Source organism: Pipistrellus hanaki (assembly GCF_964339955.1).
Source record: "Pipistrellus hanaki genome assembly, chromosome: 3".
NCBI lineage: Eukaryota > Metazoa > Chordata > Mammalia > Chiroptera > Vespertilionidae > Pipistrellus > Pipistrellus hanaki.
This window is the reverse complement of record NC_140505.1, coordinates 168448553-168471264: the sequence shown is the minus strand read 5'-3', so window position 1 is coordinate 168471264 and position 22712 is coordinate 168448553. Positions and strand designations below refer to the sequence as shown.

General features: G+C 37.9%; 1 protein-coding gene across 2 annotated transcripts; it reads left to right on the top strand.

Annotated features, from left to right (window-relative positions):
• Window positions 1-5151: 5151 nt before the first annotated feature.
• Window positions 5152-19202, top strand: LOC311619384 (natural killer cells antigen CD94-like). Of its 2 annotated transcripts, none has more exons than XM_084877661.1 (7): window positions 5152-5409; window positions 6597-6710; window positions 14005-14103; window positions 14657-14761; window positions 15160-15311; window positions 16212-16339; window positions 18404-19202. In XM_084877661.1, the coding sequence occupies exons 2-7, from the start codon at window positions 6599-6601 to the stop codon at window positions 18528-18530; spliced, it is 723 nt and encodes a 240-aa protein (XP_084733787.1). In that variant the 5' UTR covers window positions 5152-5409; window positions 6597-6598; the 3' UTR covers window positions 18531-19202. The 2 variants fall into 2 exon arrangements, with proteins under 2 accessions (XP_084733787.1, XP_084733788.1); XM_084877662.1 differs by having other exon boundaries at window positions 5214-5409; window positions 15160-15290; window positions 18404-18907.
• Window positions 19203-22712: the final 3510 nt, after the last annotated feature.

The window sequence follows — 22712 nt, the reverse complement described above, 5'->3', positions numbered from 1 at the left end:
CCCTGGTTGGCAGTTGGACATCCCCTGAGGGGTCCCAGATTGGAGAGGGTGCAGGCTCGGATGAAGGGAACCCCAACCCCTGTGCACAAATTTTGTGCACTGGACCTCTAGCTCAGTCATAAAAAGGAATGGAGTTCTGATAGATGCTAGTATATGAATGAGCCTCTAAAATAGGGGTGTCGAACTCAATTAGAGAAGGGGCCAAAATCTAAAATCCAGCCTAAATCGCTGGCCGAATGGTTTACTGAACAGTCATAAACTGACAATGTCATAAACTGACAGCGGAGTGCAGTGATGACAGCGCGGTGCAGGCCACATTGCAAGGCCTGGCGGGCTGGATTTGGCCCGCGGGCCTTGTGTTTGACACATGTGCTCAAAAACATTATGTTTCAGTGAAAGATACCAAAAGGTTAAATACAAGGTGGGGTAAAAGTAGGTTTACAGTTGTTCATATGGAAAATAAATAAAATAATAAAGAAATAATAATACAAGAAATAACTGTGTTTTACATACTCACAATTGTGGACCTACTTTTGCCCCATGCTGTATAGTATGATTCTATTTCTATGAGATATTCTGTAAATCCACAGTTACAGAAAACAGATCACTGGGTGCCAGGAAGGAAGGGAGAATGAAGAGGACTGCTTATTGGGGTTTTATTTGGGATAATAAAAATATTTTGAACTAGAAATAAATGATGATTTCTACAGGCCACTCTCAATACAAGACAATAAATTTGGACAAAAATATGTTATGTTATGTTATGTTATGTTATGTTATGTTATGTTATGTTATGAATAATCTTAGTAATATTTTCAGTATGATAGATACTGACCAGTATATTGACCAATATCGTATCTAATAGAAGGGTAATGTGAAAATTAACCATCACTCCATCACAAAGATGGCGGCACCACCCATTTGTCCCTGGAGCCTAGGTTTCAGGTCCTGCTGCAGCAAAAACCCTCCAGAGAACCATGTTTACAGCTGTAGCCATTCATGATCTTCACAATAGGAATCAATGATCTGGTTTAGTGAATAACAACTCATATGAATGCTCAGAATACAAATTGGCTATGAAGTTGGCACCCAAGAGGAGTCCAGAGGTTAGTGAGTGTGAATGGTTCAATGAAAAATTACACTTCACAAAATACTTAAAGTCCAGCTGGTGGCAGAAGAAATCCATCTGGGAATTAAGCACATCAGGAGTATAAAAGCTGGGTTAGTTTATGTTTGCTATGGTTGAATGAATCTAAAGTGTAGGTTTTTATGTTCTAGCATAAAATAAATTAATTTTTGAAGTAAATAAGTCTACTTATAAGTAGTTTCTGTTCACTTATAAGTAGAGTTATTTACTACTTCAAAAATTAATTTTTTTTAGTGTAAAGGTTATTTCTAATTTCCATTAAAAAATGGAGACAAGTGGGGAGGATTCAAGATGGCTGCACAGGTAAACACCTAACCTCAGCCACACACAACAATTTCATTGGAATACAACTAAAATATAAAATGGACATTGCCCAGAGCTACAGGTGGTCAACTGACTGAAAATTCTACAACAAGAAGGAAAGAGAAAACCAGAAGGAAAATCAGAGGAGCTGAAAAAGCCTAAGGTACGGAGACATGCTGCGTGTGAGTGCATGTGCGCAGAGAGGACGGAAACGGAGAGGAAGAGAAGGCTGGGTGCCTGTCTGGCGTTCCCTAGCAGGAAGGAAATAAAAGCCCTGGACTGGGCTGAACCCCAGAACCGGCAGCGCTGAGCCCCAGTTCTGGGCCAGACCCTGGGGACCCATGCTCAAGCAGAGGGAGACTGGGCTGTGAGGCGGAATCCCAGGGGAGCAGCAAAAGGTGGAGCCCCCAGAGTCGCGCACACTGCGCACAAAGGAAGGAATGTTGACTCTGATGCTAGAATGCCCTGGCGGGAAGGAAACAAGAGCTCCGGCCGTGCTGGGCAACAGTTTTGACTGCTCTGAACCCCAGTTCTAGGCCAGACCCTGGGGACCCAGGCTCAAACAGAGGGAGACAGGGCTGTGAGGCGGAGTCCCAGGGGAGCGGAGAGGGGCAGAGCCTCTGGAGTCGCGCACATTGTGCGCAGAAGACAGTCTGTTGACTCTGATGCTAGACTCCCAGAGAGGGAAAGAGAAAAAAGCTCCAGACTGGGAGGAACATAATGAGGAGCAGGAGTCGCTCCCGGACTCCGGTCAGCCGGGTGCCAGCAAGAAGCCCAGCGACGGGGCACCCGGGGGGGGGGGGGTGCAGCTGGGCCCTCAACCGCTGATCGCGGGCCATGGAGCTGAGGCCGGGGGCTGCTTCCGGAGAGGCCGGGCCCAGAGCAGCCGGGTCGGGAGCAACCAGGCTCAGAGCAGCAGCAGCATCAAAGCCGGGAGCAGCCAGGCTGGGAGCAGTCAGGCCCGGAGCAGCTGGGCCCGGAGCAGCCGGTTCTAGAGCAGCCTGGTCTGGAGCAGCCAGGCCCAGAACAGCAGCAGCCAGGTCCAGAGCGGCAGCCGCCAGACCCGCAGCAGCTGATTGTGGAGTGGACCAGAGCAACAGAGGCCAAGCCTGGAGCAGCCAGGCCTGGAACAGCTCACTCCTCACCTGCCCATGCCCCACGGCTGCTTCTCAGACATGGATGAAAACTTTTGGGGGAACTTGTGGGTCTGCTGAATCAAGTGATGAAAGCTTAGATCTGGATGTGTTGAGTTATTATAGCGCTGGGGTGTTGATCTGTGAGTGCCTTGTGTGGGGTCTGGATGGGGTTGGTTGATCTATTTGGATGTGTCTTTTGTTTGAAGTGTATCCTTGGGAATGTGGAGAAAATGCTAAGTAATTGATTTGCTACCTGAAAAATTTAAACTTCTGAAAGTTTAAGGTCTCTTGCCAATAAGAGGTTTTAAAGCTAACATCTTAATTTTAATGGAGAATGGGGAGGACAAGCCCTTCCCACCCAGAACAAGTAATCCAATTCCAACCAGCAGCTATGTTTAAACAATGTGTCCATTTACACTTGAATGGCTACACCTTTTGATAGCCTAAGAGCAAGTTTATATGTAAACAAGTTTGCTCTCAATTCCCAGGGCAGAAAAAAACAAGGTTTAAAATTATTAGATTTTAAAATTTATTCTTAGAAGTGTAAAAGTTTATTAATTAAAAAAAAAAAAAAAAAAAAAAGGAGATTGAAAAACCTGATGAACAATATTAGTTGTTGATTGTAGTAGAGTCGGCGATATGGGAGCAGAGTGGACTGACTGTTCTCGGGGAAAGGGGGAATGGTGGATGCGGGAAGAGACTGAACATAAATTGTGCACCTATGGATGAGGACAATGGGGGGTGGGGATGGGGTGGAGGGTGGAGTGGGAACCTGGTGGAGGGGGGAAGAAGTGAGGAACCTTTGTAATAATATGAACAATAAAGATTGATTTAAAAAAAAAAAAAAAGATGGCAGCACCAATAGTAGCCAGGGCACTGGATGCTGGCAGTATAGTCCCAGCAATGAGCCTCAGCATCCCATGAGCCCTGGTACATGGAGGGAGGATGGGCAGACAGGCCTCTGGCCGGTGGCTGGCTAGGGCTTGTGGAATGCTGGGGAAGCATCGCCCCGGTGGGAGGGAGGGCAGGATACTGACATTGTTGCAGCCCAGGCTGAGGGACTGCCCCCTCCCCGTGCATGAATTTCATGCACCAGGCCTCTAGTATACAGATGAGAGGAAATATACCTTCTTTTCAAATGCACCTGAAGCATCAAAAACATTATTCAATAGATATATTGATCTTTATTTATGTATTTATAGACAATTAATATTAATATGAAACTCAAGAAAAGTAAACACATATGGATACTTTAACTGAATAAAGTACATATATATGCTCTATATAACGATAGATGTTTGTGTGTGTGTGTGCATCCTAAAACCAGTGTTCTACTTTGCAGAAAAATCCTTGAGAAATATTACATTAGAGTCAGAAAATTATATTGATGCCAATTATCTTCACTCCTCATTAATATTGTTCTGTCATGTTAGCCAACGAGGCTAGAAAAAAACTAAATAAAAATATTAAAATGAAATAAAATCTCTTTATTTCAACAAGACATGATAATGTATGAAAATAATATGAGAGAATCAATGATAAACCCAGCTCAAATAATAAGTAATTTAGCAAATTATCAGGTTGTGAAATTCATTTACTAAAATAAATAGCAATAGTTTACAGAAGTAAGACCAATTAGAAGACAATGGGTGAAAATCCTATTTACATAACAATAAATACAATAAAATATCTAGGAATAAATACAAAAATAATTTCACCAATGCACAAGGGATAATAAAAATTCAAAAAAAGTATTTTAAAAAATATTTTTAAAAAAGAATAAGCTCTGTGTTTTGCATACTCATAACTGAAAGTTCATTTTTGCCCCATCCAGTGTAGAGGTGACAGATAATTTTTTTAAACAGATCAGTCAATTCCTTTTATTTTAAAATTTTATGTACACATATGAATGATCTGTATAATGTACATTCAATATAGAAAGTTTTATATATTTGATAATGTATAGAACATCTCACAATTACACTAATCTCCTACCGAACATCTTGGCATCTGTTCTTAATTTTTTTTCTCAAGCTCCTTTCTCATTCAATTTGGAGCCAGATAAATTTATTTCATGTTTGACTGTGTGATGGTTTCACAGCTTTATTTGTATGTCAAAACTCTTTCCATATGTTCGTTCCAGGCTTAGGAAACGTGCAAATGCTATTTCCTTTGCTTACCAAGATTTTTCAACTAACTTCCCCCTCTAGTTTACTCCTATTCACTTTTATAGGTTCAGCTTATAGTTAAGACAGATACTTTTAATTCCATTGAAAATGTAAATAACAAATGATGCTATTAACCAAAAGAAATATAACAGACTGTGATGAATTATGCACATTTATTAGCAAAATTTTGATGTATTATTCTAGCCAAACAATTAATAAGATATGTTGCAGAAAATGTTGGAGAAAGTGAATTATTTTCCTAATAAAAAATTTCTGAATTTTTAATTCTTAAAATCAAGAATTGAGAGAACCATATTGGTCATTACTGAAAATATACCAGGTATTTTAATGCTAATAAAGTTCAGGCTGATAAAAGACCCGATCTAGTGATGTTTTTAGATATAAGGGCTTCCTGTGTGGTTGCATTGTGAGAACACTTATTTTCAGACTCTTCTCAGTTACTTTTTTGTGTGTAGGACAAAAAAGACATTGCACTATGCTTTTATTGTCTTCTCTTTATATTCTGGGTTGGATTTTATACCAAGGAGCATCAAGAATTCTTATTTTCAGTCTTCTTTCCCAAGAAGTATAATCTCCTTCTTCCCAGGAAAATACATATTCTGCAAAGATCCTCGCATCTTACTCTAAAAAGTAGGTATTTGACATTAATGTATTTTATTACTATATATTATTCTAAAATTATTAAATAAAATTTGATCAGAATACTTTTATTAGGATATGGAAAGTGATATTTATCAATAAGAAGGTACATGTTCAGATAGATAAAAGATCTACAGACTGATTAAGAAATAGATGGTAGGGTAGGCAGATGAGAACAGACTTGAATATATTTTCTTGATTATGATAACCATTGGAAATAAGATCATTAGAAATACTTGGAAGGAAATTCTTAATTCTATGTGGAAAGATGTTTAAAGAAAATAAAGAAGCCTCAAGTTCTACTGGAAAGAAGTTCAGAAAACTTACTGCTAGATTTGTACATTCAGTAGTACATGGAATAGCCATAGACTATTTAGGGACTGAAACATATGCAAAGCTTCCTTTTAAAAATTTAAGATTCCTCTTAAGGTAGAATGTATTAGATGTGTAAAATACTCAGTTTGGCATTAAAGTCAAGTTGTTGGAATTATAAATTGCATAAATGAACCTAAAAAATAATGATATTAATAACAAAATTATTAAGATGTGACTTCTGCAACCATAGTGTGTCCTAGCAAGGAAATGGCAGCATAAAACAAAACAAAAGGTTATGGTGGGTTTAAAGAAACGTGTTATAAACGAGAGTGCGTGGGAAGACATGATAAATTCTTTCTGAAAGATCAGAAAAGTTTTCTTGACAGAGGTAGAATTTAAGTCATATTTTAAATAGTTACCTGATGATAGTGGAGGAATACAGGCAAACAAATCTATACTAAAAAGAGAGAAGAGTTTAACCATAAGTATGAAGGCCTATAAGTAAAATTGGGAGATTTTCTATTGCTGGCTTTAAAAAATATTTTATTTATTATGCAATGACATGAATTAATTCAACACATGTCATCAGTTTGTAAGTTGGTAATTTGTAACTTAAGAAAAATATTTAAGTTGAATGTAATAAAAAATGATATGCCCTAATTTTTTTCTAAGTCTTTTTTGAACTTTAATTATCATCTGTTGTTAAAAATATTCTCTAAATTGAAAGAAATTTCAAATTATTTAGTAGGTTTAACTATATAATCTAGATAGCATCTTTATGAACCGTGTATTTTAGTTATGGCATTTCTATGTCCAAGGAGGTCATAAGAAATCTTTCGTTACCTTCCATATGTGTATGCTTTTCAGAAATGGGAGAAGCTGTGACTTACTCTGAGGTGCGAGTTCTTACTTCATCCCAGCCGCAGAGGAGGGCAACTGACTACTCTGAAACCGAAGGGATTGTGTGTTCTGCACATCGAGGTCTGAAGCTTTCTCACTTTCATTTTATTGTTTTACTTGATACATAAAAACAATGTCTGGTATATGTCTGAAATTGAACAGGACAAATGCAAAAATTTACACACAAATGAAACTATAACCTCCCAATCTGTGTGGATAATGGCCAATATATGATACACTGGGTAACATGACCTTAGCTCTAGATTAAATAAATGCATTTCAAGTGAGCAAAAACATTTTATATGAGATTATTTAATGTACCATATCTAATCTTACCAAGATAAACATTCACAATACTAAATATTTAAGAAATAAAGAAAATCAATCATTGATTCATACCTTCAAAAAATTTATAGTTAATTTTAACCACAGATAAAGACAAATACCATATGATTTCACTTACATGTGGAATCTGAAGAACAAAATTAATGAACAAACAAAATAGAAATAGACTCATAGATGCAAAAAATGTACTGATGGTTGACAGAGGTGAGGGAGGCTGGGGGATTGGGTGACAAAGGAGAAGGGGTTGAGAAGTACAAATTGGTAGTCACAAAATAGTCACAGGGATGCAAAGTACATCATATGGAATATAGTCAATAATATTGTAATAACTGCTGAAACCAGTTTGGCTCACTGGATAGAGCGTTGGCCTGCAGACTGAAGGGTCCCAGGTTCCATTCCGGTTAAGGGCATGTATCTTGGTTGCTGGCACATCCCCTTTGGGCGGGGAGGGGGGGGGGTGCAGGAGGCGACTGATGAATGTTTCTCTCACTGATGTTTCTGGCTCTCTATCTCTCTACCTTCCTCTCTGTAAAAAATCAATAATATATATATATATATATATATATATATATATATATATATATATATTTTTTTTTTTTAATATATTTTATTGACTTTTTTACAGAGAGGAAGAGAGATGGACAGAGAGTTAGAAACATTGATGAAAGAATCATCAACCAGCTGCCTCCCGCACAACCACCACCGGGGATGTGCCCCCAACCAATGTATATGCCCTTGACTAGAATCGAACCCGGGACCCCTCAGACCCCAGGCCGACATTAAAATGATAATAATATTGTAATAACTATGTATGATGTCAGGTACTTGAAATATCAGTGGGAACAGCCGAAACCGGTGTGGCTCAATGTATAGAGCATCGGCTTGGGGACTGAAGGGTCCTGGGTTCGATTCCGGTCAAGGGCATGTACCTTGGTTGCGGGCATATTCCCCAGTAGGGGGTGTGCAAGAGGCGGCGGATCAATGACTCTTTCTCAGCGATGTTTCTAACTCTCTATCTCTCTCCCTTCCTCTCTGTACAAAATCAATAAAATATATTAAAAAAAAAAAAGAAATATCAGTGGGAACACTTTGTAAAGTATGTGATTGTCAAACAGCTATGCTATACAGCTGAAACTAACACAAAATAATACTAAATGTCAATTGTAATTGAAAAATAAATAAAAATTACTCCTGCCATTATCAAATACATAAAAATATATTTTAAAATATTTTTATTGATTTCACAGAGGAAGAAAAAGGCACAGAGAAACATCAATGATGAAAGAGAATCATTGATCAGCTGCCTCCTAAATGCTCCACACTGGGGATAAAGCTTGTAACCTGGGCATATGCCCTGACTTGAAATCAAACCCATGACCTCCTCGTTCATACATTGATGCTCAACCACTGAGCCACCCCGACTGAGCATAAAATATATTTTCCACTCAATATTTTACCATTAATATGTTTCTATATATTTTATCACTACAATTTTATTTTTATTATTTATTAGCCATGTATGACATGCATTAAGGGCAATAGTGTCAATTGAATGTGGTTTGTTTCCATATTTTAACACATAAATAGTACAATGATGCATACTTAATTTTTTTATGCAATCATCCTTTTGGATATTTTATTTTTTAGATTTTCACTGGTTTTAATAAGTAAATGTCTGAACAATTTTATGCTTACTGCATATAATAAATCAAAAATGAATTATTTAAACTTTTAATCTTTATATTCTCCTTTCATGTTTTATAAGCCTTAAGTATCACATGTGAAAACTGGAGTATGGCCCTAGCTGGTTTGTCTCGTGGATAGAGCATTGGCCTGGCTCAATTCTGGTCAAGGGCAGATGCAAGGTTGCAGGCTTGGTTCCCAGTAGAGGTTGTTCAAGAGACATCCAATCACTGATTCTCTCTCATCATTGGTGTTTCTAACTCTCTCTCCCTCTCCCTTCCTCTCTGAAAAAAAAAAAAAGAAAAAGAAAAAAAAAGAAAAAGAAAAACCCTACAACTGGAGTATGCTTTTTCTCAAGATGTATGAGACTGAAAAACCTATCAAGTTCTCAAGTATAATTGGTTGAGGATGACTATGGTCTCCCATTCCTGCTTGCTACTTGTTCTGTGATGGAGTTGATGGCTGCAATCAATAAGAAGTACAATTTTTTGTTGTTGTTTTTTGTTGTTGATTTTACTTTTTTATTGAGATACTAGAGGCCCGGTGCATGAAATTTGTACACTGGTGGGGGAGAGGGAGTCTCCCCAGTGTGTGTCTTCTGCAGTGCAGGAGTCCCAAGATCCATGGCCTCAGAGAGGTAGGCCCCGCCCACCCATCCTGAGCTCCTGGATGGACTGCCCGGAAGAGGTAGACTGGAGCTGGGGGTCCCTCCTCCGCACCTCGCAGAGCAGCAGGGGTCCCGCTGCTGCACTGCGCTGAGCAGAGCAGCAGGACCGCAGGGCTCGCAGAGTGGAGTGGAGGGACCTGCCTCCAAGCTGCGCACTCAGCGTCAAGCCCCAGTCCACCCATGTGCGCACGCAGCCCTGCCCACTTATGTGCGCCCACTGCACACGCAGCCTCCTGGTGATCGCTCCTTTCGGTGTGGGGGCATCATGGCATGGGGGCGTGACAACACATAGGCTTTCATTAATATAGATAATGGACATATAATTAGTTCTGTGTGTACAACATAGCGATTTGATATTTGTATATATTGCAAAATGATCACCACAATAACTCTAGTTACCATCTATCACTGTAGTTACAAAATTTTGGGGGTATGTGATGAGAACTTATATATATTATTGATTTTTTACAGAGAGGAAGAGATAGGGATAGAGAGTTAAAAACATCGATCAGCTGCCTCCTGTACACTCCCTACTGGGTATGTGCCCGCAACCAAGGTACATGCCCTTGACCGGAATTTAATCCGGGACCTTTCCGTCCGCAGGGCGATGCTCTATCCACTGAGCCAAACCGGTTAGGTCTGAGATGAGAACTTTTAAGATTTACTCCCTCAGCACCTTTCCAGTATGCAGTAGTGTAATAACTGAAGTCACCATGTGTACATTGCATCCTCATGACTGATAACTGGAGTTTGTCCATGTTCATCCCCTTCATCCATTTCACCCACTTTTTTCATTCCCCACTTTGCAAACTCAGGTGTTTTTTGTTTGTTTTGTTTTGTTTTTTCAACACAAAGAAGTGAGAGCACACGGTATTTGTGTTTCTTTGCCTGACAGCATAATGCTCTTAAGGTCTTCATGTCATTCATGTTATTACAAATGGCAAGAATTCCTTCTTTGTTATGACTGAATAATATATATGTTATTATCCATTCATTAGTTGATGCACACTTGTTTCCATATCTTAGCTATTATAAATAAATGCTGTAGTGAAAATGGTAGTGCAGATATCTTTGTGACCTCATGTTTTTGTTTTCTTAAGATAAATATGCAGAATTGGAATTGCTGGATCATATAGTAGTTCTATTTGTAATCTTTTGAGGAACCTCCTTACTGTTTTCCATAGTAGCTGCACCAATTTATATTCCCACTAACAGTGTTCAAGGGTTATCTTTTCTCTACATTCTCGCCAATATTTATTATTTTTTATAGTAGCCTTTCTAACTGGTATGAGGTAAATCTCATTGTGGTTTTGATTGGCATTTCCAAGATGACTGAGTTTCTTTTCAGGTACCTCCTGGCCATCTGCATTTTTCCTTTGGGAAAATGTCTATTTAGATCCTCTGCCCGATTTTTTAAATGGTTTATGGGATATATTTCCTATTCCATTCTTATTTTTACTAAATCTGTTGGGGTGACATTGGTTCACAAAAGCATACAGGTTTCAAGTGTACACCTCAACAAAGCATCATCTGCACACTGCCTCATGAGTCCATTGCCCTATGCAAAGTCTCTTTCATTTTCCCCACCATTTTCCCACTTCCACCTACCCCCACCCTCTTTCTCTTTGGCTGTCATCACATTGCTGTCTGTGACTTTGTGTTATACATATATCAATATATGCATTTTGCTTAACCCATTCACTTTCTTTCATCAAGTCTTTCAATTCCACTCTCTGATAGCTGTTAGTCTGTTCCATATATCCATGTCTCTGTTTCTATTTTGTTTGTGTGGGGGTTTTTGTTTGTTTTTGTTCATTGGTTGCCTCCCACATGTGCCCCAACCAGGGCCAGCGATCAAGCCTGTAACTAAGGTACATGTCCTTGAACAGAATCAAACCTGGGACCCTTCGGTCAGTAGGTCAATGCTCAATCCACTGAGTCAAACCCAGCTACATATGAAAGAATGAAACTGAAGCACTATCTTATACCATATACAAAAATTAACTCAAATAGTTTGGTCTTGAACATAAGACCTGATACCTAAACACCCCAGAAGAAATTATATGTGGTAAGCATCTGTTTCTATTTTATTCTTCAGTTTATTTTGTTCATTAGATAGCACATACAAGTGAGATCATATGGTATTTGTCTTTTTCTGACTGGCTGTGCTATTTCACTTAGCATAATACCACCCAGGACCACCCATGTGCCATAACAGGTAAGATTTGCCTTTTTTCTTATGGCCAAAGAATATTCCATTGTGTTAATGTACCCCAGCTTTTACATCTACTCTGCTGATGGGCACTTGGCTGTTTCCAGATCTTGGCTACTGAAGATAATATTGCAATAAACATAGGGTGCATATATTCTTTTGACCCAGTGTTTTGTGTTTCTTGGTATATAGTCCCAGATACGTAATTGTGGGTCAGAAGGCAGTTCCATTTTTAATTTTTTGAGAAAACTCCATACTGTTTTCTACAGTGGCTGCACCAATCTTCATTCCCATCAACAATGCATGAGAGTTCCCCTTTCTCCACATTCTCCCAGCACTTGCTGCTTGTTGATTTGTTGATGATAGCCATTCTGACAAGTGGGTGGTAATATCTCATTGTGGTTTTAATTTACATCTCTTTGGTGATAACTGACATTGAGCATTTTTTCATATGTCTATTTTCGGCCCAATTTTTATTCATATTTGTTTTGCTCTTGAGTTGAATGAATTCTTTATGTATTTTACCTGATATATAACTTGCAAATATTTCCTCGCATAATAGTTGGTTCCCTTTTCAATTTGTTGGTGGTTTCCTTTGCTGTGTAGAAGCTTTGTACTTTGACAGAGTCACACTTTACTTATTTAGCCTTTGCTTTTAGTGTCAAATCCGAAACATCATCACCAAGATGCTTACCACATATGATTTCTTCTGGGGTGTTTAGGTATCAGGACTTATGTTCAAGACCAAACTATTTGAGTTAATTTTTGTATATGGTATAGATAGTGCTTCAGTTTCATTCTTTCATATGTAGCTGACCAGTTTTCAAAGCACCATTTATTGAAATGACTACTCCTAATTGTATATTTTTGGTTTCTTCATCATATATTAAATGACCATATACTAGTATATATGGGTTTATTTTGGTAATCTCTATTCTGTTCCACTGATCTATGAATCTTTTTTTATATTAATGCCATACTGTTTTGATTACTATAGCGTTCTATTATAGTTTGAAATCAGGAAGCATGATACCTCCAACTTTTTGTCTTTTCTCAAGATTGCTTTCTCTAGCCCTGGATGTTGTGACTTAATTGGTTGAGCTTTGTCCCATGTTCTGAAAGGTGGCCAATTTGATTCCCAGTCAGAGCTCAGAGCACATACCCAGGTAGTGGTTTTAATCCCTGGTAGGGTGATGAATGTTTCTGTCTCACATCAATGTATTTTTCTCTCTCTCCCTGCCTCTCTTTCTAAAATCAATGAAAACATATTTTAGAAAAGATTGCTTTGCCTATTTGGGGTCTTTTGTGGCTTCATACAATTCTAGGCTGGCTTGTTTTACTTCTTTAAAATAGTCCATTATAATAGGGAGTGCATTGTATCTATATAAATTACCTCAATGTCCAACTAGAAAAGAATAGTAAAAAATGATGATTATTTACATGAGAGTGAATATTATGCAGTTAACTTAAAAACATTTATTAGAAATCCCATGGCTTGTTAAAGCAGTAAATATGGCTTTAACTAGGTAAAATAGACAAAATCAAGGAAAATGATGGTGGTGTGCTTCTGTGTGAACACTTAGTATTTGGATTTCTTTTATTCTCTCTCTCTCTCTCTCTCTCTCTCTCTCTCTCTCTCTCTCTCTCTCTCTCCCTCTCTCTCCTTTTTCATCATCAGAGGATTTCCCCCCCATTTATTTTTAGAGAAAGTTGAAGGAAGAGGGTGAGAAAGAGAGAAACTCCTATGTGGGAGAGACACATCGATTGGTTGACTCCCACATGCTGTCAACCAGAGCCAGGAGCCTGCAACCGAGGTACATGCCCTTAACTGGGATTGAACCTAGGACCCTTCAGTCCACAGGCCGACGCTCTATCCACAGATCCAAACCCACAAGGAAGAGATTATCTTTGTATTTCTTTTTAATATGTTCTCAAATTTTCTAATGGAATAAAAGTGTTGCATATAACTTAAAAATTTTATTTTAAAAAGAGAATATTTTCATTCTTACAGTTATATTAAAATTAATATCAAGACCATTAACTCAAGAATAGTTTTACAACATGAATTGGCAGCCAATAGACATGTCTTTAGAGTTTGAATATGAAATACTTAAAAACAAAATAGAAACAGATTCATAGATATAGAAAAGAGGCTGATAGTGGCCAGAAAGGAGGGTGCTAGGGAACTGGGTGAAGAAGGTGAAGGGATGGGTCATTACAAAACAGTTATGTGGATGTAAAGTACAGCATAGGAAATATAGTCAATAACATTGTAATAACTATGTATGGTGCCAGGTGGGGGGGGGGGTGGCACTTTGTAAAGTATATGATTATCTAACCACTATGCCGTTCACCTGAAATTAATACAAAATAATGCTGAATGTAAAGTATAACTGAAAAAATGAAGGAACTGAGAATAAGTATATAGAAGCCAATGTTGAACCAATTTACTGCTCTCTTTCTAATAGGCTACACTGCCCCACAGACTTCATGGAAGTTAATTTCTGCAGTTCTGGGCTTCATCTGCTTGGCTCTCCTTGTGACTGTTGGAATCTTAGCTACAAAGAGTAAGTCTCTATGACAGAAAAGAAGTCAGCTTGCTCACTGCTCATGGAGAGGAATCTCCTTAAGGTCTTTTATTTTCTAAGGTAATAGTACCTCAGCACCAATTCGTTTTTTGTTGTTATTGTCTCTATACTAGAGGTGATTTTAAGAACCACATCAAATTACTATGTCTTTACCTTGAACTTTCCCAACTTTGTCCTTTCCTTCCTATGATTCCATTTACATGAACTAGGAACTCCTCTTTCTTTTGCTGCCCGTTAACCTCTTTCTCTTACTTAAACTTACACCAGGACTACTTTTTTCTGGGAAATGTCCCACAGGTTGTCCTTATCAGAGTCAATTTCTCTGTAATCCGTGATCTTACTGATATTACGATAATTTTCCCATCAGGCTTGTATTATTGTTATTAGATTTGTTTGTGTATCCTCTCCAATTAGATGGTGCCCTTTAGATATCTATTTGTAGTCACCTGACAAATAAAGTGCTTGTGCGATAGTACACTTATCTTCAGGCACATGTGACAAGCCACACTGATATTTGTGATTTGGTCTCCAGAAACAGAGCCATGTTCAGGAAATGTGACTTTCAGTGAGGAAACAGACCAGAAGGAATTCATTTCAGGAAATTCATCTATTCTCCCACTATCGACAAAAGTTCAAGGTAACTAGGAACAAGGTCACCTTTCCTGAGAGATAGATAATCAAAATATCTATGTGTTTATTTATATGCATATACAATAATTAAGTAATTAAACATATGACACACATATCATACAATGTTAAATACCCAGAAACATATTTGCTAAAAATCCACTTAAAATTGGAAGTTGTCAATAAAGCTTACATAGTAATAATCATCCCATTAAATTACAGTGGCATAACTCACGCTTTAGCATTCTGCACATTAGTTAACAGAGCAGCAGATTTAAATGGGTGAATAGAATTGATCATATAATATATATATTGCTTCTCACTTATTTTTCACAACATAAACACCCAGATTCCTACATATAAATGCACTAAGAGGAGGCATTTAGACTGACTGTCATTTTTCTTCAGGTTCGAAGTGTCACCTTTGTGAAGACAACTGGCACCAGTATGGGGAAAACTGCTACTTTTTTCCTCCACAACCAAGTACTTGGAGCAATTGTGACTTTCATTGTACTACGTGGTCTTCAAGTTTTCTTAAAGTAAATACTGAAAAAGAAATGGTAAAAACAAGTATATGTTTCTTAAATTTTAGTAGTTTTCTGCAGGAGGTATTTCTTGGGCTTTAGGCTTTGTCTGCTCTGATATCCTGTTTCAGCACGGGGAAATGCACTCGAGACACCAGATTATGCTGTTCCTTTTTCTTGAAACTCTTCCTCAGGACCTGGTTCAAAGCCCCTAAGCCATATATGAGCGCAAGCTCTATTCCCGTCTGCACTATTGCCTTTCTCCACAGCCTCCTTAGTTACCAATAACGTTTTATCACTTCCACTTCCTCACCCACTTTTTAAACATACTTTACTATGTACTTATTGAAGTTTAATTCTATCTTCTCACAATTTTACAATCCTCTTCTAAATCCTCTGTAACCACATCCTAGTAAGTGCCTATTTACTTTCATGGTTTATCCTAAAATATCTGTAGTATTTAAAAACGTATTTGATCACCTGGTCCTAACCGAGTTTCTGTTAAATCCTCTAATTTTATCCGTTAATTTCCTTACTGTGGCAATGGCTTACTTAATTGGTTTGCATCTTTCTTTCTTAAATTCTCAGGTAACAAGTCTATTTATTGCCTTTCAATTCTCAATATGCAGTACAATGTTCACAGTATTATGAGGGTTGCATAATAGTTGTTTGATTAATGAATAAATTATAGGTTATTGGTGAGTTGCCAAAAATTCCCAAGGGCATTTTTTATTACAGTGTTACAATTCCAGATAAAAAATAAAAATGTTTAATGAAGTAAATAAAACTTTTAATTTATATATATATAAATTAAAATATATATATACATACACACACACACACACACACACACACACGCACACACACATATATATATATATATATAACTAATCAAAGGTATTATATGTATTTATTTCCTGTTCTTATTCTTTCTAGGATTTTGTAAAAAATTTTTCAATGAAGCAATGTCATATTGGAGCAGCAAAGTTTTGGATCAGTTTATATTACAACAGCAGTGAACAGAAATGGGCTTGGAAAGATGGCTCAGCTTTTACTTTGGAGAAGTAAGTATCTTCTTATTAGTTTATTTTAAAATATATTTCTACTAGAGGTCCAGTGCACAAAATTCGTGCACTGGGGGTGGGGGGTGGCCCTCAGTCCAGTCTGTACCCTCTCCAATCTGGAACCCTTTGGGGGATGTCTGACTGCCGGTTTAGGCCTCATTCAACATGGGATCAGGTGTAAACCAGCAATTGGACATCCCTTTCACAATCTGGGACTGCTGGCTCCCAACTGCTTGCCTGCCTGCCTGATTGCCCCTAACCAATTCTTCCGGACAGCATAATCATCCCCTCATCACTCCTCTGCTGGCCTGGTCATTCCTAATTGCTCTCCCTTGCCAGTCTTATCACCTCCATCTGCTCTAACGTGCTGGCCATTTTTTGGTGGCCATATTTGGTGACATGGGCACAGCCATCTTTGACTACATTGGGGCAACCATCTTGTGACCAGTGGAGGTGGCCATCTTGTGCAAGGGTATGATGGTCAATTTGCATATTACCTCTTTATTATATAGGATTATTTTTAGAGAGGAAGGGAGATGGAGAGAGAGAGAAACTTCAGTGATGAGAGAGGGTCCTTGATTGGCTGCCTCTTATTTGCCCCACTCTGGGGATTGAGCCAGCAATCCTGGTCTGTGCCCTGACAGGGAATCCAGCCTTGACCTCAACTACCAAGCAAAACCAGCTGTGCTCTTCCAGCTATTTTGAAACACCAGTCCCAGAATAGCAATATTACTTAATTTCTAGTGTGCATATAATTAGATGCTAAATTCCACCATGTGAAGTTTTCTATTAAACCTGATACTTATTAGTCCAACTCACATAGAACTCTTAAAATATTTGACCTTTAGAAATGAATAACAATGATGTTTAGTAAGGGGGCTAATGATTTATACCTAGTAGAAACCAGCTGATTTTCTAGGTATAGACTTAATTTTTATTTCTCTGAACCATAAAAATTTCATACATAATATATAAAGACATTTATGAGAGGACTGTGAAGGAAAAACTATGCTCAAAATAATATTGAAATGTGATTTTCAGTTTCAATTTTTAATGAGTGAATGGAAGTATTTCTGAAACATTTAACAAAATATATCAAAGGAGATTCAACTGAAGCAAATATAAAAATTCACTTGTCAATTATGCTAGACAATTAAAAATTTGCAAAATATAAAACAAAAACATGACAATGTTGGCACTACTTTGGGAAGGAATATAATCACTTTTATATTAACAAAAAATGTATCTGTATTTAGTATTGTTACAAATAAATGAGTTAATCTTTTTTACTATAACAGAATTAATTTTAAAAGTGACAGATTTGGATAGGTATATCTCAAATAATAAAATTTCTTGGGGTCTCTGGAATAAATTTTGATAGTTGAAAGCAGTTCTGACACAAAATTTGAAAACTGCTCTCATCCTACCATGTTATTAAGATATATAAAATATTCTATTTTATCAAGTACATGGACATAATAATCAGGACTAAAAATAATTTTAGCATCTCTCCTTCATTTACTTGTTTTTAAAATACTCACAGAGAAGAGAGAGAGAGAGAGAGAGAGAGAGAGAGAGAGAGAGAGAGAGAGAGAGAGAGAGAGAGAGAGAACAACCTGGTATAGGTCCTGACCAGGAGAGGAAATTGCAAAGTTTTGATGTAAGGGACAACACTCTAACGAACTGAGCAACACTGACCTGGGTTCATTTACTTTGAATGAAACAAATGCTCTCCTACCCAAAGATAGCAGCTTTTCTCTTCATTAAACAAGCACTTGCTTATTGTCACTTTTTTTATTAGATTCCAGATCTCTGAAAATTTTGAGTCAGTTATAGTCAGCTTTATCATTGCATTAATGGACCAGTGTTTTGAAGGCCCTTGCTCTGCCATTTTCCTTCCTTAGGAGTTGCATGGAACAAATATTATTTATTATTTACATATTAATAAATCTTCCAAAGAAATGTATGTTCCTTTATATTTCAATTAATGCATAGTAACCTTTAAGAATAGGATTAATCTATGAAATAAATTTTAGTAAAAATAGAAATTCTTTTCTCCTCTAGGACCCAGTCAACAAAACCTGACATTGCCTCTAATCATTGCAAATGTATTAAAAATGGTCAATTATTTGATGGTAATTGCATAGACACTGGTCATTGTATATGTAAGAAGACAACATATGGAAATTGAATCACTCACATGTGGGATATAAAACTGAAAGCAACAAATGAACAAGCCTGAAAAACAACAAAATCACATAGATGCAGAGAATGGTGTGGTGATTACCAGAAGGAAGGGGGTGGAGGGCAGCAAAGGGTAAAGGAGGTGAAGTGTGTGATGGAAGAAGATTGACGTTGGGTGGTTGGCACCTAATACAATATATCGATGATGTATCATAGAATTGTGTGCTTGTATCCTATATAATTATATTACTCTGTCACCCCAATAAATTTAATTAACAAAAAGAGAAAGAAGAGGAAACATTGAAACTTTTCAAGGATTATTTTTAACTTTAAGAAATATTTCAAAAATGACAAATTTAATAAACTTGCATATACACTTCATCCAACTTTAAGTATATTTAATTTTCAAATGTATTGTGTTTAATGTTCTAAAAGCCTTATTAGTTTAATATTGGGGAATATTTAGAAAATCACGGATTACAATCTAGTTCTACCATAAGTATTATCAGCAGTTTATTAAACTTAAAAATGAATTTGTTCATCACTCAATAATTTAAAAATTAAATGAAACATTGTTACTGAAGATACGTTATTTAATTGTTTGTTTTTATTTGCTACAAGCATATGGTTTGTGGCATGTCAGATGAAAACATACTTAATAAATATTGGTGGCATTTTCTTCTGGAAGTTTTCTTCTTGAAGAAAGACAGAGAATGGAGTTTTTATTTTGAAATCCTTTATATTTTATAAATAACAAACTCTTCACACATGTATGTGTATGGATTTAGACAGTTTTCTGTGTAACCTTTAAAATATGAACCATAAACTGCACAGGTTCCATTTGCCATGTCAACCATTGTTAGTCTAGACTAGAGAGGAAAACAAATTCCATGAATGATTACATTTTACAGAAATATAAAAATGGAATACTATTTACTTAAATATAGGTACTGAAAAAATATCGTTATAGCAGATTTATTGACCATGACTGGATTTTTAATTTATAGATAAGTGAATTGTAGTCAACTCAGGTGATGAAAGAGAAAATTTCATTCTATTATGAATTAGGTGCTATTATTTTTATACACTGGAAATTAGTCAAAGTAGAGAATCTGGAATCTCTTTATATGTGTATCCATCCTATATAATAAAAGCCTAATATGCTAAGTGTCTGGCTTTCTGGTCAGCCTTTCAACCAATCAAAGTGTAATATGCTAAAGATATGCTAAGGCCACTCAACCACTGGCTATGGCATGCACTGATCATCAGGGGCCAGATGTTCTAACAGGTAGGTTAGCTTGCTTCTGGGGTACAACTGATCAGGACTGAGCAAGATGGGCCAGACACACCCTGGAGTCCTCCTACAATCCCTCCCAGCTGGCCAACCTCTTGCTTTTCTCCTCAGTCCTAATTAAGCACTGGTGGGATCCCTAGGCCTGGCCTGTACCCTATCACAATCCAGAAGCCCTTGGGCGATGTTGGAGAGCCTGTTTCAGTCTTATCCCCAGGACAGGCCGAGGGACCCCACTGGTGCAAAAATTCATGCACAGGGCCTCTAGTGTAAAATACAAGCTTTAAAATGTTTTTAAAGAATATTTGATTGGTAATAAATTCAGAATTCCATGTCATGTTTTGTGAGAAATGTATAATATTCTTCAGATATATGCAATTTTACTTTTAAAATTTTAATTTTTAAAAAATTTTTAAATTATACAATTTTTATTATAAAATCCTCCAGTATATACAAACATACATAAGGGTGTGTGTGTTGTGTGTGTGTCTATGTGTGTGTGTGTGTGTGTGTGTGTGTGTGTGTGGTGTGTGTGTGTGCATGCGCATGTGTGGTTAGGCATAATTATACATGTATATCTATTTTACTCAAGGATTTGAGTATTTTGAAGTTATATAATTAATGCAATAAATAGTGATTTGTTTTCTGCCAGAAACAGGTAGGAATGATAAGGTTGAGGAAAGAATGAAGATTGTACTTCCATATGAAATTGACACCAATGAAGGATTGTGACCTGATAATATATATATATTATATATATATATATACACACACACACACACACACATTTTAAAGGAAGAGATCATTATTTCTGTCTACACAAAAACAACTAGCCACTATAAGAGAAAAAAGTTAAGATATGTTTGGTAACAGCTCTTAGTTGGTCTCAATCTATGTACATTAGCTCATTCTTTCTAATCCAACTCTTTATAGCCAACACAAAAACAACTTCATGTGTTTCTTTAATTTCTGTGTTTGTTTTCCTATGCCATTGTCACCACATTGCTGCCACAATATGGGTTACATGGGCTTTATTTATTTGTTCATAACTATATTTCTAAGTAAAGTGTGAAGCTTTTAAAGGAGTTATGGTCTATTCATCTTTGTACAATAGTTATCTCTGCATAGTTTATGTAAATTGGTCAGGTTGCCCTCACAATAAGGACCAAACAGGCTATGCGGAGCAACAAAACTGTCAGGGGGGTCAGTGAGGAACACCCAAATGACCAAACAGCACACTGCGTGGAGAGACCAGGCTGCCAGGGGGCACACTGAGAGGTGAGCAGGCTGGCAAATGGGGGCTGGCAAATGGGAGCGACCAGGTGATGGGGGACTGGGGGAGGCAGTGAGAGGCGAGGCGACCAGTGTGTGTGTGTGTGGGGGGGGGGAAGTAAGGGGCAACCAGGTTGGCAAATGGGGGAATTTATGGGCAACCAGGCCAGAAGGAGGCAGTAAGGAGCAACCAGGCCAGTGGGGTAAGGGGCAGTTGTGGGCAACCAGGCCATTAGGGGGAGCAGTTAGGGGTGATCATTCCAGCAGATGGGGGAAGGCAGAGGGGTAGTTGGGGCTGACCAGGCTTGTGGGGGGATGGCAGTTGGGAGCAACCAGGCCAGCGAGATGGGCAGTTGGGGGTGACTAGGCCAACAAGGGGGAGAAATGAGGGAAGACCAGATTTGTGGGGTGGGCAATTAGGGGTAACCAGGTCATCAGATGAGCGAGTTGAGGATAACCATGTCAGCAGGGGGGCAGTAAGGGCTGTCCAGGCCTGTGAAGGGGGCATTTAGGGCCAACCAGGACAGCAGGCAGGTGAGCAGTTAGGAGATTGCAGTCCCAGATTGTGAGAGGGATGTATGACTGCCAGTTTAGACCTGATCCAAGGGACCAAGCCTAAATCGGCAGTTGGACATCCCCTGAGGGGTCCCAGATTAGAGAGGGTACAGGCTGGGATGAGGGGAACCCCCCCAGATAACAAAAATATTTTGATCTAGAAAAAAAATGGTGATTTTTAACAGGCCACTCTCAATAAAAGACAAAAAATTAGGACAAAAATAAGTTATGTTCTAAATAATCTTGGTAATATTTTCAGTATGATTGCTACCGACCGGTAGCCTATCTAATAAAAGAGTAATATGAAAAGTAACTCTCACCCCATCACAAAGATGGCGCCACCAATAGTAGCCAGGGTGCTGGATGCTGGCAGCATTGCCCCGGCAATGAGCCTCAGCATCCCATGTGCCCCGGTACATGGAGGGAGGGATGATGGGCGGACAGGCTTCTGGCAGGTGACTGGCCAGGGCTTGTGGGACGCTGGGGAAGCATCGCTGCGGCCAGAAGCCCAAGCATCCCACACACCCCAGACTGTGGAGGGAAGGAGGGTGAGCCTCTGGCCAGAGGCCGGCTGGGACATGGGACACTGGCATTGTTGCAGACCCAGCTGAGGGACAATCCCTGCTGTGCATGAATTCCATGCACCAGGCCTCTAGTATACTGATAATAGGAAATGTACCTTCTTTTCAAATGCACCTGAAGCGTCGACAAACATTATTCAATAGATATGTAGATCTTTATTTATTTATTTATTCATATACAATTAATATGAAACTCAAGATAAGTGGCATATGGATACTTTAACTGAATAAAGTATATATATATATGCTATATGTGCCTATATGTGCATGTGTGTGCATTCTAAAGCCAGTGTTCTACCTTGCAGAAAAATCCATCAGAAATATTGTAATACAGTCAAAAAATTACATTGATGCCAATTATCTCCACTCCTCATTAATATTGTTCTAGTCATGTTAGCCAACGAGGCTAGAAAAAAACTAAATAAAAACATTCAGATGGAATAAAATCTCTTTATTTCCATAAGACATGATGATAATGTATAAAAACAAT